At 33.9% G+C, this 17,327-nt stretch overlaps 1 protein-coding gene across 24 annotated transcripts in view; it reads left to right on the top strand.

Annotated features, from left to right (window-relative positions):
• LOC135221710 (rho GTPase-activating protein 21-A-like) overlaps positions 1 to 17,327 on the top strand; it is a 669,873-nt gene that overhangs the window by 365,110 nt on the left and 287,436 nt on the right. The window contains exon 2 of one of the 24 annotated variants that reach the window (XM_064259469.1): positions 8,212 to 8,268. The exons of the other annotated variants lie outside the window; for them this stretch is intronic. Coding sequence (XP_064115539.1) covers positions 8,212 to 8,268 — 57 coding nt within the window. The remainder of the gene's footprint in view (positions 1 to 8,211; positions 8,269 to 17,327) is intronic. 24 annotated transcript variants of the gene reach the window in all.

Genomic DNA, 17,327 nt, shown 5'->3' with positions numbered 1-17,327 from the left:
TTAATTTTACTAAGCAAACATATATGATTTATTTAGGTAAACATATTTAATTTAGTATACATATGTTTACTTCTGTTTTTTTTAATCTTCTTCACTTTTCATTGACTTGGAAATTTAAGCTTAGAAATATGGGCAGTCAATAAAGTGAATACATTTCTGATGTAAAATATAGGAAAGGTTATATACATTAGGTTTCACTTTGTCAATTGTGATGACAGTTAGAGGGATTGTCATTGGATAATATTTTAATATGTATGAAAAATTGATTACAAAATGTCGCACTGTATCCGTACATCAAGCGACTTGGTTAAGGCAAATGTACATAATTATCACTGATTTGTGAAAATCCCTGAATATGTATATAAGCTTCTGTAGTTAGTTAGTTAATACATGTAAGATTTTGGAACTTGGACTCTCTCTCTCTCTCTCTCTCTCTCTCTCTCTCCTCTCTCTCTCTCTCGTCTCTCGTCTCTCTCTCTCCTCTCCTCTCTCTCTCTTTCCATTCACTGAGAATGAAACGTCTTGTTTCTATATTAATTGCGTCTTTCAGTTCTAGCCTCGTGGGTTTTGTTAAGCGCACTGAAAGAATTTTATTGATTAAATATTAGTAGTAGAGACTTGCAACTAAGGATCAGTATTTGTGCTTTTATTTATTTATATATATATTTATGCAAACTTAATTTTCCTGTGATTTCGCGTGGGTTCACAGAAGACTTGTTTCTTTTTATAACTTGCTTCACACTCACTTTGCATCTTGCTACGTTAGATTCCTCAGATAATTGTTCTTGGCTACTAAATTAGGAATATCAGTCCTAAAAGATTGTCAGGTATCAACCGGTAATAAGGTGACAGCTGTCCGTTTATCTGAAGCTTGTGGCCATTCTCTTTTGAGATAGACTGATTTGATTAAAAAAGAAGAAAAAAAAATTGGGTGAAGATCAAGTTCACCGTGGAAAGTTTTCTAACTGGTTTGTTTGAGTGAAAGACAGTAACTTGTAATTAAGATAACTTTTTTTCTGGTTTTTCATCCCTGATTGTATCAAGCTAAGCTGATTTCCTTGGAATTTTCACAGGTTTACTTGAGCTTCTCAACTTTGTAGTATATTTAACATTTGGAGACTGTTTTCTTGAGATAACTATTCTCTCTCTCTCTCTCTCTCTCTCTCTCTCTCTCTCTCTCTCTCTCTCTCTCTCTCTCTCTCTCGACGTTATATATGTGGGCTGCTACACGTTCGTGTTAATATAAAAGTTATTTTAGTAGTAGCAGTTACTGTACGCTTTGTTTAAATATTGTTTACATAATAATTGCACAACCCAAAATATTGCTAATAGGTAAGTTTTTTCATATTAGATTGGTATGTGGTTTATTATAAAATAAGTAATATGAGCTCCGTGACTGTTAATGTAAGGCAATAATCTTCTGCTTAAAATTATACCAACTCCCGGATGCACCAGTGCTTTGGAGGGCTGTTTGATAACCTATCATCCTGGAAAGCAATCTCTTTTTCGATAACAGGAGATAAGCTTTTATCGAGCCATTTCCCACAAGGCTCCAGATACGGTAATGTAGGTGATTACACCCCGATCTATAAACACAGCTCTTCACTTCGTACTGATAACGGATAACACCCTCCTTTTCTTTTCGAAGTCTCGAGTGACTTTGTTCGTTTCGTTTCGTTTCGTCTCCAGGTTTCTATTTATTGTTTACATTGAAGGTTTGATTATATATATATTATATATATATTATTTAATTAAGCTTACTATATATAATATATATGTGTGTGTGTGTGTGTGTGTGTGTGTATATATATATATATATATATATATATATATATATATATATATTTCTTTTTTCTTCGTAACCTTCAATGGACTCTGGGGGGAAAATCTGTTGGGTAATATTTTCATTCTTGATTTTTTCATATGTTTATTGATGCTAGGGGCATCTGTGTAGTTCAAAAGATAAATTTTGTAGCAGTTCATTGATATCTTCTGAATTCAAAGAGTGAATGTTGGTGGTATTTCTAAGAGACTAAACACAAACACATGTATTATATAATATACATATGACAAATATATACATATATATATATATATATATTATTATATATACATATATATACATTAAAAAAATAGGAATGGGGAAGTGTTCCAATTAACCTCTGCTATAAAAGTGTGTTTATGTATATATATGTATATATATGTATATATATATATATATATATATATATATATATATATATATATATATATATGAAGAATTGCTGTATGTTCCACAATTAGGTGCAGTAGTTGCAATTATTTTATTTCTTGGGCATTGTATTATACCCGTAAATTAATTGCTTTATGGCTTCGCATCATTCAGCTATTATTATTAGTTATTATGACTGGGTGTCATAAAGAAAATGAAATTGTCGAGTGTTTTTATATCGTTATTTGTGTGTGTAGTAGGAGATATCCCATTTACCGTTCTGTATTTATAGATTATTCTTTGTTTTCGATGCCCATCGAAGATTTCTGTCTTACCGGACGTCTTTCTTTGTTCGTTCTTTTGTTCCCCTGTGGGTACCGTTATTGATCTGTTGTAAGAGAAGTAACAGTTTTGGGGTGAAAGATTTTAATCATCGGACTTCCTTTGTTTTATAGTTTCCTCTTTTCCTTTTTCACCCGCCACCAGAACTGACTTGCTTTTCTATTCGTTCTGCTTCGTCTTTTTTATTTTATATTATTTTATTTTAATGGTCATCCTGTACAGTTAGTGGCGGAGTTAATTTTCTCTTCCACTGGTCATGATTTTCCAATCTGCTCGATAAATTGATCTGAGCGGATGTCACACTCTCCCCCCCCCACACCTCTCTCTCTCTCTCTCTCTCTCTCTCTCTCTCTCTCTCCTGCTTTCAGCGTCAGACCCTAACGGTGCGTCGTGTACTCAGTTGCATTTATCTGTTGCAAGTGAAGATTTCGGGCGAAAATACTATATGTCTTTAACCCTAATTCTTTTCACAATTAAATTTATTTGGATTCGTGCCTAGATAATATGCAATTTTGTTATTAATTCGGGAATAGAAAGTAGGGTAAGAGGTATTTATCTACTGTTAGATTTTTCCTATCGCAGATTCGGCTCAAGTGTGTAGGTATCATAAGTGTGTGTTTAAAGAATATTGTTTCGTGATTTAAGTGCGTCGTTATTCAAATGGATTCATAGTAATTAACACGGCGAAAAAGGGTTTGTTCGGAACATGGGAATCATTTTTTACCTTATTTTTTTACCAAGGAAATTTTGCTCTATTATTGTTAATTCAAAAGAAAACATGTACGACTGAAATGAGAAGGGTTAAAACTGTAGGCTGCGAATTATCTTTTCCAAATTTAAGAAAATTTTCCAGTTAATCTGAATCATTCGGAACACATGGAAACAGGTAAAAGAACTATTGCATCTACAGCAGGTCTAAAGCTCAGGACAGATCCCCATTGAAAATAAATGCACTTTAAGGGTTTGATTATGACTTATGAAAAGGGGACGAGATGCATCGAAACTGAATTTCACTTAGAATGTAATATACATTGACGAGCTTTTTTTGTTGTTGATAATTTACTGATGGGTTGGGAAGCAAATGATAATTGTAACAACTTTGAATAATAGTAGTAACCATTTTTGTTCGTAAATCTGTAGACTGAAATTTTGTTTCTTCTGCTTTCTTGTAACTTACAGGAATGTGTTGTTGTGTGCTTTTGGGATGACTGAATTTCCAGAACTCAGTATGATTTGTACATTAGAGTTTTGGATGATTTATCCGTGCAATGAAATGACACTGCGTTTCATTTTTGTGTGGAGAAATATTGCTTGCCCCAAAAAACTGTTTGTAGTAGAAGTTTGTGCAAAATGTATTTCATTATTGCCATTTTTTTCAGTTTTAGTAGAATTATATATTTTTCCATCTGGTATTTAATATCTTCGTGCAGTTTTGTATGTCAATATTTACCACCTGGTACTTAATATCTTCGAACATTTTTGTATGTTGATATTTCTATTTGGAAATATTTATAAGTAGTAAATTTTTTAACTTTACATGATAGGGAAATACTTTGAAGCTAAAATTTGTTAATATCGAATCATAAAATATGAACACACACATACACACACACACACTGCATAAACCTTTTGATATTTTTTAAATGTAGAAAAGAAAATAAAAGTACGAAGATTCGACAATAAAGTATAAAGCTGCGTCAATATACAAGCATTTCAATTTAGAAGAGAGCAGTTTTATCGCTGTCCAATAACACGGAATCATATGGAAGCGTCGTAAAAAGCTGAACGATAACATCACCTTTTGCTTTCGAACCTGTCACGAATCGGAACACGCCTGATTGACATCCATCGAGATAAGGCTCTTTTCCGAGGCCTAAGCGATTTCTTATTGCTTTTTCATGTACGAGCAGGTGAACTGACGTTGATTCTCTCTCTCTCTCTCTCTCTCTCTCTCTCTCTCTCTCTCTCTCTCTCTCTCTCACGTGTATATATAGTATGTAGTATTATGTATGTATATATATATATATATATATTATATATATATATATATTATATATATCTTTCTGCAGTGGATTTAAGGATATTCCCAAGCACGTGTTCCTTCGTGCTACACACACACATACACGTATATATAAATATATATATATATATATATATATATATATATATGTATGTATGTATGTATGTATACATACATACATACTCGTCGATATTTGTGTGTAATTTCAATGCTATATAAGATTTAATGTTTGTATGTGTGTATATATATATATATATATATATACGTATATATATATATATGTGCGTGTATTATATAATTAATAAATATATATATACTATATTAATATATAGTATATAAATATATATATCATTATCTTATTCGGTGCACGTCTCGTGGGTTCGGCATTTATGCTGTTATGTGCTTGAGAGCGAAATTTATTTATCTGTAAGTTAATGCAAACTTGGGCGTTGACGCGGACACGGGAAACGGTATGGGTCGTAAGGTTCTCTGTTGTACTGATGGGGAATCGATTTGGTGGATGACAAAGCACTCGTGAGTTGGTTGATATAGGTTTTCCATTATAACAAGATACCTCGAGGCGAGTTATGATTGCGAAGTATCGTGGATGTATGGACAAACTTGCATAAAGTAAGTTTTTTTCTTGTACATGCAGTTGTACGTTTCATATTATCAAATTATATTAGTAATATTTCTAAGTGTGGAAACATTTATGTTTAACAGGCAGAAAATTGTGTAAACCAGGGGTCACTTTTCTTTACTTGTTTAATTGATTCAGATTTCTGCAAATTTGCATCATAACATAAATTTACCCGGGAGAATATTCCTTGCACTAGAATTCCTTTTTTGCATTAAACATCGACAAATTTAACGAACTTCAGGTTCAAGGGTGGGATTACATTTGAAACATGGAGTGGAAACACCTCAGAGTTGTATCAAGCAAGCTTCTACAAGATGTTCACAGTTTATCACCTCGTCGATTTTGTTCGTGATAAAAGAATATATGGTTATAGGTACCTCTGTGTTTATCTATCTTTTTTTCTAATTTCAAACGATTCGATGTACTGCCAATTTCATTTGCATTTTCGATAGGTTTTAGTTTTCCATGTATATTTACCTTGTTGCTTTTTGTATTGTTACATTTCTGGGTGTAATTATTTGCGTATTTCCTGTTTCTGTTTTGTCCCGTGTTTTAGATGTGCTGTCTTTCTTAGATGTGTGAACATGGCTATTCGCATTACTAGTATATTTTTAGTATAATGTGGAACTGAAAATCACCTGTTAAGTGTTAGGATATTTGTGGATACGTCCTCGGATATGTGTGTTGATAATATTTCTAGGCAATTCTTCTTCATCCTTTTGTGGGGTTTCTTTACAGTATCCATTAGATATTTGGGTTTAGTAATAATTTGCTCAGTGCTTCATAACTATTGTTAGAAATATCATTGTGTGCTACCTGTCCGATACATAATGTTTACTCTTTTGATTGATTTGGATGAAGTGGAACTGAATAGCGAAATGTGAAGGTAAGGGGATGAAGTATTTTTACTAGTATGTCAAGAGAAACTATAAACAAAGAAAGACAGAAGAATTGGGGTGAAAAAAGTTAGCTCAGACCCTTTAAAATACATCGGTATTACGAATGTTAAAATCGGGAATCTTTATATTTCCTCCTGGATATTTACCAATTCTCCTGTTGTTTATATTAATTTATTATTTCGTAAAAGAATGTCCTAACAGTTGAAGAATATGGAAGGTGGTAGTTGTCTGTATTGAGCAAATATCTGTGTATGAAGATCTGAAGTAATGCATCAAATTCAAAACTTTTATATCATCAAACCACGAAATCTCGTTTGTATTGCTTCAGTGCTTGAAGCACCGTGTCATTCGGGTGACTCATCTGGTGTCAAAAAATTTTTATTTCAGAATATCGGCAGGAGCCTTTTTCATGAAATAAATGTTTATTGGTTATTAAAAAATAAAAAAAAATTCACGGAGCAAGGAGAGACTCGATTAAATAATGTAGACATTACACCAGGACTGTTTGACTTGATGGCAACATCCAAGCACTGCAAAATTGCATGGGGGTAGTTAAGAGAAGTGCTGAGTAGCGTTTGCTCTCTCTTTCTCGTTATACGTACACACACACACACACACACACACATTTTTATATATATATATATATATATATATATATATATATATATATATATATATATATATATAAAATGAGCGAATATCACAGGAAAATGATGGTCAGAAATCCAAGCGCTTTCGTCTTTACTAAGACAATGTCAATGTCTTAGTAAAGACGAAAGCGCTTGGATTTCTGACTGTCAATTTTCCTGTGGTATTCGCTTATTTAATGAAGTCACGTGCATCTACTGTGATTTTTTAAGCATATATATATATATATATATATATATATATATATATATATATATATAAACGAAGGAGTCTGCAAGATCTTTCGACTTTAAAAGTCCTTTACTGAGCAGATACTCTGCTCAGTAAAGGACTTTTAAAGTCGAAAGATTTTGCAGACTCCTTCGTTTTTTTTTTCCTTCGTGGCATTTATCTTTATATATATATATATATATATATATATATATATATATATATATATATATATATAAAATAAAGTATTCCTGTTTTACTTTTTATTTTAGTTTGACAGCGGTGGCCTTGTTTATGATTACAGGAATGTTTCATGGAGAGAGTAAAGGAATATTCGCAGTGTTCATCTTCGTCAGTGCTGGTTAATAACACGCATTGATTCAAATCAGTCATGTGTAACATATCGGCAGATACAACCGCCAACGCATTTTCAACTTCTCGCTATATATTGTAAAGCTTTTTGTTTAAATCGTGAATAGTTTTTCTTTTGCTATGTCGTCAGATCGAGGTGCTCTTGTCGGTTTTTTCATTCTTGTGACATATTTCAACAGAAAAATTTTCTCTCTTTCTTCTATCTCTCTCCTTCTCTTCTCATCTCTCCTCTCTCTCTCTCTCTCTCCTCTACTCTCTCTCTCCTTTCCCTTTCTCCTTCTTCATTTCAGAGCTAATACTATTGAGTTGAAACTTGATAATGTTATTCATGCTCATAGCTTATATTTAATTTGAAATTTTCGACCTCAAGTGGGAAGAGTCTGCGGACGCTCTTTCACTTAAGTGTCTATATTTTTAGCTATGGCTTTGAATGTGATAACCCGCAGGTGCGGGATTAGGTATTTGAATAGTGTAAAGGCATTCGATAAAGCTTTTTCATACAAGCATAAACTTATTCATTGAGGAATTCCCGTTTCGTTTGATAGAACTGGCTTTGGGTTGCTTGGCCTTGTAGCTTTGGCACTTGGCGAAGAAGATGGGTGCTCATTTGTGACCTACTTTTTCTTGAAAGGATTGAAGAATTTCCTCTTCTCTCTCTCTCTCTCTCTCTCTCTCTCTCACTGACCAAAATTAGGTATCATACGGTGCAGGTGGTTTATTTATTTGCCTTTTTTAGCCATTGAAAAAAATATGAGATTTATGTATTTTATAAGAAAAAATATGAGATTTATGTATTTTATAATAGTTCCCTGCTTTTTAAGGCTATATTTAATTCATTGGATTAAAGTGCACATTAAACTTGATGATAATTGCTTTTTTCTCGTTTCAGGTACGAATTGTTTCGCAAAAATGTTCGTTAGAGCCCAAAAGAAAATTGGTTTTATTCGTAAGTACAATACATATTAGTAAATGTTTTACACTGTTTGTTCTGCTGCTCTCTCTTTTTATACACAGATATATTATATGCACATATGCGTGTATGTATATACATACATAAATTATATGTATGTATGAATGTGTTTTATATTTATATATATGTATGTGTATAATATATATATATATATATATATATATATATATATATATATATATATAATATATATATAAAACAAATACCACGAAGGAAAGAGAAGCGACGGAGTTCTGCAAGGCCTTTCGACTACTGTTAAGTAAAGGACAAGAAATCGAAAGGCCATGCAGAACTCTGTCGTTTCTCCTTCCTTCGTGAAATTTGTCTTTATTTATGTATTCATCACGTTCGATTTTTTCGTGATTCAGTTATTTTTATATATATATATATATATATATATATATATATATATATATATATATATATAATTTGAGAGTGGAATATATTAGGAAACTGTAACGTGTGTGTGTAGCCTTTCAGTCCACCTCACCTGTGCATGAGTACTAAATCATTTTACAGCACTTGCCAAAAAAAAAAAAAAAAAAAAAAAAATAAATAAATAAATAAATAAAAGCGTAAGGAAGAAGGGTATCTACCAAGAGAAGAGCAGTGAGAGAAAAAGAGAATTTCTTTGATCAGATATTGGTGGCTGGAGAGAATTTTGAAAGAAATGCTCCAGCAGTAGACAGTCTATGAAGATTGATCAAATTAAGTACCATTCTCTCTCTCTCTCTCTCTCTCTCTCTCTCTCTCTCTCTCTCTCTCTCTCTCTCTCTCTCTCTCTTCAGGAAAGACTTAAATGAACTGAGTTCTTAAATTACTTAGGCCTTTATGATTATGCCTTCGGGTGTTGGGATTAAAAGTACTTTTAAGGGGGTTGGTTTTAGTGATGCCTAAGTATTGTTTGCAATTTTAGGTGCCTGTGAATAATCATTTTGTAATAGACTAGTTATATTAATCCCGATAGACAATGCTAATATTATTTTGGGAATTGCCATATAGCGTGGCATCTTCTGTCTATTATATATATTTTTAGAGAGGATGTTTCAATGCATAATAGTGAACTTTAGATAAAATCGTATACGTGAGTAAATAGTAGTTGAAAATACTCGACAAAAGATGAACTACAGTTCCAGTGGAATTGAAAATAATAGTGTGGCAGCCTCCTTTTTTTATTTATTCACTTTTTCTTGAATAGTGACTGAGCTTTATTTAAGGAATGCAAGGAAGAGTTTAAGTAGACCAGAGGTATGCAACTGATGTAATTTTGTGTTGAGGACTTTGAAATGCCTCCATAGTGACCCTCTCCCTTATTCACTTTGGTTTGCTATTCAGTTATGTAATGAATGTTTGTCTCCGGTTAGTTGGTCGTGTGTCATTGTTGTTGTTTATGTTGCTATTCAAGTTGTCACTCTTGACTCTCGTTGAGCTCGACTCATGATGATTAATTTTATATTCGTATCACAGTATCATGTCAAACTAACATACACACACCTGTGCATATATGTATATATATAAATAAAATATACACATACGTATTTGTATATATTACTTATTAATATATATATATATATATATATATAAAAAAAAATATATATATTATATATAATATATATAATTATATATATATATCATATATATATATATATATATATAATAAATATTATATCTATATATATATATATATATATAAAATATATATATATATAGATAAATATCTATATAATTCTATAATCATATATATATAAGATATATATATAGTGTGTTTGTAGTTGATAGATATGTTAACAAAATAAGTTGAAGCGTACTATGAAGAGTATTGACAGTAAAGTGGCAAATAGTCCCGCCAAGGATGCTGCTTGAAAAGTTAATATTATAATCTCTGCCACAGTGATGTTGCCTTTCCTCGAATTGCTTGGCACTTGGTGATGCTTCATCTTGTTAGTTGATGATTATGATGTAGGGCAGACTGTGTGCTGTTCTACGCCAAAGGACATACTTAAGCATAAATGTTTCGTATGTTAGGATAATTTTTTGAGGCTGTTTATATACTATAAATTAGAATTTAATAAGTCTTGTACCGGCGAAGTCGGAACGACTATAGTCACACTTAGATTTTCTTTGCAAATCGTCCTAGGTATAGTTGGAAGTATTTCAGTCAAACTTGGTAGGCCACCATCATCATGTGTAAATGTATATGGTGACTGATCGTCCGCGTCTGTCCGTGAGCAACTTTAATGTGGCCATAATATCAGAGCCACAGGCCTAAACGGTTAGACTTGATATCCCGCATCCGTTCTCCATTAATGAAAGCCCTTTCAGGCGACGACAAGGTCAGTTACCATATTGGTGCGTTTACAAGTTTCTCAAAATCGTCCTGGAAGAAAATTTTGGAGTAATCTGCCTCCGCAAGAATCGTAATGAAGTCGTCGTCTACATTTTGCATCGGTCGAGAAAACAGTTTTTTTTTTTTTCTTCAACAGAAGATGCTACTAGGAGTAATTTCATGAAGATATGACTTTAGGGCATCACGAAGTGTTCTGTAACTTTTTTTTTCACATAAATAAATATAATATCGGGCTCCACCTGTCCACTTGCCAACCGTCTTTTAATCATTGCAGATGTTTCCTGTCATTAAGTTGAGAATTTTAGTCATTTTATAGAACGCTATAATTAGAACGGCCTTTCACTATTTAAAATAGTTTTATTTTAAGACAGGGAACTTTCTTATCTTCCGTATCGAATTTTTTTTTCTTTCATACAACTGATCCAACGTCGACAGGTTGTTCTTAATTAATATTATATATGCCACATTCATAAAAGGAACCTCATCTATCATAATTGTTTTCATTATGTAAGCTCCTCGTTGGTCACTTATTCGTTATAAACAGGCTATACATTCATGAAGATTAGGGCGTGTTAGTTCCAAATTTAGCTTTTCTGCAAATGGCTCGCAGAGAGCCTTCGTTTACCAGTGGTCTTGGTGACCTACATTGTCCTTTATAAATTTCCTACCACTGAAAGGCTTGCAGATTTGCCTTGTGATAGCAATTGACTTTGTATGCGCTCATTTGTTAAATATTGGTTTCTGATGTTCTGTTCCACTAAGCGGCCTCGTTCCAGTATGCGTTATAAAAGTATTTGTGCTTATGTCGTTTTCACCTAAGAATTCTAGTCCTTGTCAGCTTTTGTCATGCTTAATTCTTTATGTTTCACACAGAGTTTTCCTCTCTCTCTCTCTCTCTCTCTCTCTCTCTCTCTCTCTCTCTCTCTCTCTCTCTCTCTCTCATAGCCAGCTGTCTTTAACTATGTCGGTCATTGTGATACTGAATGTCTCCTCAGTAATACCAGTCCTTTAAAATTTATAACCAGTGGTGTGAATAAACTTAAATTTTTTTCCTGAAACACCCGTCAACATTCTGTAATTGCCTCGACAGTTTTTCATTCCGTATTTTATATTTTAGCGCTCTCGTCTTCTGTTCAATTCAGTTTTTTGTCTCGTTTTTAAGCCGTGAGTCACCTGTAGTATTTTGCTTAGTGTTGGAGAGTGCGAGACAAACGGTTTCATTCAGACGCTGGCCTTTGTCAAGGTGGTTCGTCTCAGCGCCGCGGGAGCATTTATAGACCGTGAGTCTGTGTTCTAAGAATTCAAGCTCCAGCTTTATGTTTCAAGTTCTCCCATTTTCCCATCCCCGGATATCTGCGAATACAGACTGCGGGAGAAGATGGGAGACAGGGTGGTTAATCTCACCATTGCTCTACCTCTGAAAACAGCTGTTCAGATTGCTTGATGTATGCTGACGTTGATTTCGCTGTATATGGCTTCACTTGAAGTCTTGTCTTATGCAATATACTACTACAGTCTCTCCCCCCCCCCCGTTTTTTTAAACTTCCCTTGAACGTAACCGTTTGTCTTTTTTCTTTCTTTTTTGCAGGAAATTCTTTGAATATTGCCAATATTGTAGCTAGTTTTGAATTCTTAGTGCCGTGCGTTTGCTATGCATTTCTTTTTCATCTTGGAAGGTTCTATAATTTTTTTCTTCTTTATGAATTGCTGATATTCCCCGCGAGGGAAATGAATGGGTGTGGAATCATTTTGGCAGAGCCTGAATATTGGCCAGGGCAACGTCCTCCACCCCCTCATCCCCCTCCCTCGCCTGTTGCCTCATAAATAATTCTTTGCTGTCGTCGTTGTTTGCTGGGGTCGTCTGATTCAGAGGCTGTAGCTAACGTGACGTATTTTTAGAACATGTCTTTCATACTAGTTTCGCTGGGTGGAATCTTTAGCCTTTGGGCAGACGGAGGCTCAGGCGATTAGTTGTAGTTTGCATTGCACATTTATTATGATGGGAATTGTTCCTTTTCTTCTCTCTGTCTCTCCGCTATATAATATATGTATATATAGTGTATTTATATACAAACATATAATACCATTATATATATATATATATATATATATATAATACCATTAATATATATTATATATATATATATTATATATATATATATACATATATATATATATATCATACACGTATACACACACACACACACACACACACACATATATATATATATAATATATATATATATATATATATATATATGTGTGTGTGTGTGTGTGTGTGTGTGTGTGTGTATACGTGTATGATATATATATATTATATATATATAAATAAATATATGTATATTGTATGTATGTATGTATGTGTGTGTACAGTTTGTATAATGCACATATAAGAATGCAGGAACGTATATACACTTTGGTATCTTTCTACCTGTTTACAAGTACAAACACATAGTATACATAACAAAAACGAATGTGCTTGGTCTTGGCAAATCTGTGTAAACCTGATACATGCCACCGTGCTACGTCAAGTCTAGTCGAGAGTCACTGATAGGTCAATAGAATTAGTGTCTGTTTTTCGAATTTCCAATTTACCCTCCTTCCTGGCATTACCTGGTAAGCCTGCATCGTCAACTTATATTTCCTTTAAATTATCTTGAAAGAAAAGTGAGCTGATTAGATTGGTTTCCAACGTTGTAATAGGGAAGCGTTTTATTTTCGCTCAATCTTCTGCAGGAGTTTTGGAATTACTTTGAAAATGCCACTTCTCTTTGTAGCAGTATAAATGTATTTCCTTATTGATTTATATGTTTATTTAACTGTTTGAATTTTTGTTTTCCGTAAGAGAAAACTACTGTGGCGTCCTTTTCTGTCCACCCGCCCTAAGATCTAAAAAAAACTACTGAGGCTAGAGGGTAACAAATTGGTGTGTGGATCATCCACTCTCCAGTCATCATATATACCAAATTGCAGTTCTCTAGCCTCAGTAGTTTTTAGTTTATTTAAAGGTAAATTTAGCCATAATCGGACCGTGGCTGAGACTCATGGACCGCGGCTAAGAGTTTTATGGACAGTGGCAGAAAACCCGATTGCGTCGAAGAAACTTCGGCCCATTTTTTTTTCGTGCTTTTATTGTATTTGCTGTGTGTTTTTATAGGGTAGTAATCGCTCGTTGGATGACATATGGCCACATAATATTTTTTTCCGGGATTTTTTTTTCTGCTTATGTATTATTTACTGAAAAAAACATTCACGCTGATTATTTTTCGCGGGAATTTAGTTTTTCAGTGACTGAGCAAGGCAACCCCAACTTTTTTTTTTTTTTTTTTGTTTTGCGCTGATAAAGGCTAAATGTAATTTACCTTTAAGAGAGAGGGTAACTTTTATTACTCCCATTTTAAAATTTACTTTTTGTGGTCGAAAACAAAAGTAGCGTTTCATTCAAAATAAAAGCCTCAATTTCGTTCTGTCTGCAAGGAAGGATAAGAGGACACTAGGCTGGGATTTGTTATTCGTGGATTTGGTTTTATTTGGACAATTTCAGAACCAACTTGTTGCATGTCCACTGTTATGACTAAGTCGGTTTTTTTGTTTTATTGAACGTCTAAAAGTTTGTCATCAGATCTTTTGGCTCTTTTAAGCATTTGCATCTTTACTACTTCAACAGCGTCTCAGTGCATTGAAGTGACAGATAAATTTAGATGCGGTTTTCGCCGACAGTAAGTGTCATTCCCACTAATTGTGTCTTTTAAGCTAGCAGTGTAATGGTCAATGACCGATGTTGCTTAACAGACGTATAAAATGCTAAATTCTCTCTCATCTCGCCCCTTCTGTGTCTCAGGAAAAATATAAATATCATCGTCATTCCCTAAATTTATCTAGCGCCTCAGTGGTGTGGTCGGTATGGTCTTGGCCTGCCACCTCGGTGGCCGTGAGTTCGATTCTCGGGCATTCAACTAAGGGTTCAGATATGTGTATTTCTGGTGATACAAGTTCACTCTCGACGTGGTTCGGAAGTCACGTAAAGCCGTTGGTCCCGTTGCTGAATAACCACTGGTTCCGTGCAACGTTAAAACACCATACAAAAAAAAAAAAAAAAAAAAAAAAAATTATCTATCATGTAATGTGGGTGATTTTTCTTAATGGCCTGGTCTCGGAGGCTGTAAACAAAATGCACTCCTTAAGTTTGGTGCATGGGACATGGGAAATTTGTTCAAACTCCACGGTATTCATTAATTCTTGGGGAATGGATGTCTCTTCATCCCTACTAGAGTTTGATGGTAATTCTTAAAAAAAGAACCCACATTTATTACGTGGACTTCAAAGCTGTCATTTTTCTGTTGAATTTATTGACAGTCAAAGTTACAAACTATTTTTTTCAGACATAAGTTGACCTCATTTCTTTATCATTCATCTGATGGAACGAGGATATAGTTCTAGAGGTAAATCCATTAAATAATAATGATAATGATCGTTAAATTATATATAATAGAAAGAGTATATACGTGTATAATAATAGAAAGTGTACATACTTATATATATATATATATATATATATATATATATATATATATATATATATCTACACACGTATATACACTTTTTATTATATGGAAGTTAACGATCATTATTATCATTACTTAATGGATTTACCTCAAGAACTACTATATCCTCGTTCCATCAAATGAATGATACAGAAATGAGATCAACTAATGTTTGAAAGAATAGTTTGTATCTTTGACTGTTAATAAATTTAACAGAAAAATGACAGCTTTGAAGTCCTAGTAATAATATTTTTTATTTTTTAAATTTTTTTTTAAAGAATTACCATCAAATTCTAGTAGGGATGATGAGATATCGACTTCCCAAGAAATAATGAATACCGTGGAGTATTATATGTGTGTGTGTGATATAGAAGGCCTTTTACATTAGAAACAATTCATACGTTCGAGAAAAAATAGCTTACTTAACGGATACAATGAAGGGGAACTGAATATAAAAAAATAATATAGCAACGATTGCACGTATGCAACTTTCAGTCGAGATAAACGTTTCATGATTGGGATCGCCAGTCGTGTGTGTGTCTGTCTGTGTGGGTGTGTGGAGGTGACGAGGACCTCACGAGTCTTTAACTCCCAAAGACACGAGAGAGATTGACAAAGCGGCAGAGTCACGATCATCGTCTTCGTCTGTCGCCTCTGTGAATGCGAGTCCGTGTTGAACGTGACGTCAGGTTTGAATTCCCTGCCGGAATGGATGCTCTGCTTTTGTTAGGAGCGGGTAAGCATACGGTGCATAAATGAGCAGTTTGGTTACTTCTTCCTTTTGTGTATATTATATATATATATATATATATATATATATAGAGAGAGAGAGAGAGAGAGAGAGAGAGAGAGAGAGAGAGAGAGAGAGAGAGAGAGAGAGAGAGAGAGCTTATCAAGTAGTCACAATTATCCGCTTTTTGGGATTAAGTAAATGTTTAGACCATTTTTCCATCTTTTTATAATATTTTATCTGGTTTATATTGTTACGGGTATCAAGTAAACCGAATCATAATTTTTACAATATTTTCTTTTTTATTTAAAATTATGATTTCACAAACTGAATACATCAGACAGTACGTAGCCTTGAGTTTCCCTGTTATATACCCTTGAGAATGTTCTTGTGGCACTGGAATGTGAGACAACGGTTCTCTGAAGTTTCACGAAGTTTTACTTGTGTCCTTCGCTCTGATACCTTTTGATTTTTTGCCTCGTATTTGGTTGCGTAATCGCTGGTGATGTATTTTGCCGTCATATCTAGTGATATGCTCATTTATTTTTCGATGATGCTGGCGGTGTTTAGAGGTGCGGTTTTTGTGTATATACATGTACACACACGCACACACACATACATACATACATACAATGTATGAATGTGTGCCTGTAAGACCATAGGTCTTTTTCCTCCTTTGGAGATGGTTGGGCTAGAACGGTATAACCTGGTTTTCACACCAAGTCTTTTGTGGAGGGATGAGGTTGCTAGCTCCGTGTTTTTTTTTTTTTTCCCTGGCTACGGTAGCCTTAGAGCGAATTCAGTTCCTGGAATCACGAGTCTTAGTACTACTCATTTTAGCCGACATGGAATCCACAGACAGCCCTCCCCCCAAAAAATAAAAATATTATTTTTTGTTTTTTTATATGAAATTCCAGCCTTATCCGGAAACTTACCTAGGCTGCTAGGCATGCGTGAATACTTCTCTTTAATAGGATTGGGAATTGGTGTTAAATTATTGGCTCTCATTGTTCACTTTTCGTCACTTTGTACATTACTACAAAATATATGGGATAATAACGTTATATAAACAAGCAGTTGGGATATACTATGCTATCTGGGTGTTTTCACCGTATGCAATATGCCTATGTAGGTATTGTACTTTTACACGAGAGATAGAAGAGAAATTGTATTATTGTAATATTGCTGCAATGAATTACATCTGTAAATCTTGGGTGTAACAGATGAACTTTAGCCTCCTACGGGAAAATGGGAGGACACGCATTCTCTCTCTCTCTCCCTCTCCCTCCATTGTTTCCTGCGAAACCTCTGATATTGTGCATTGTTCCGAGATGTCAGCAGAGCATTTGTTTAACGGTCTCTTTTGTGTCATTCGTAAAATTCATTCGTCTCGCGGTCTCGGGCTTTGCAGAGT

This window comes from Macrobrachium nipponense, chromosome 3 (genome assembly GCF_015104395.2).
Source record: "Macrobrachium nipponense isolate FS-2020 chromosome 3, ASM1510439v2, whole genome shotgun sequence".
NCBI classification, from domain to species: Eukaryota; Metazoa; Arthropoda; class Malacostraca; order Decapoda; family Palaemonidae; genus Macrobrachium; species Macrobrachium nipponense.
Note: the sequence above shows the minus strand (reverse complement) of the source record. Positions and strands in the feature narration are given on the sequence as shown.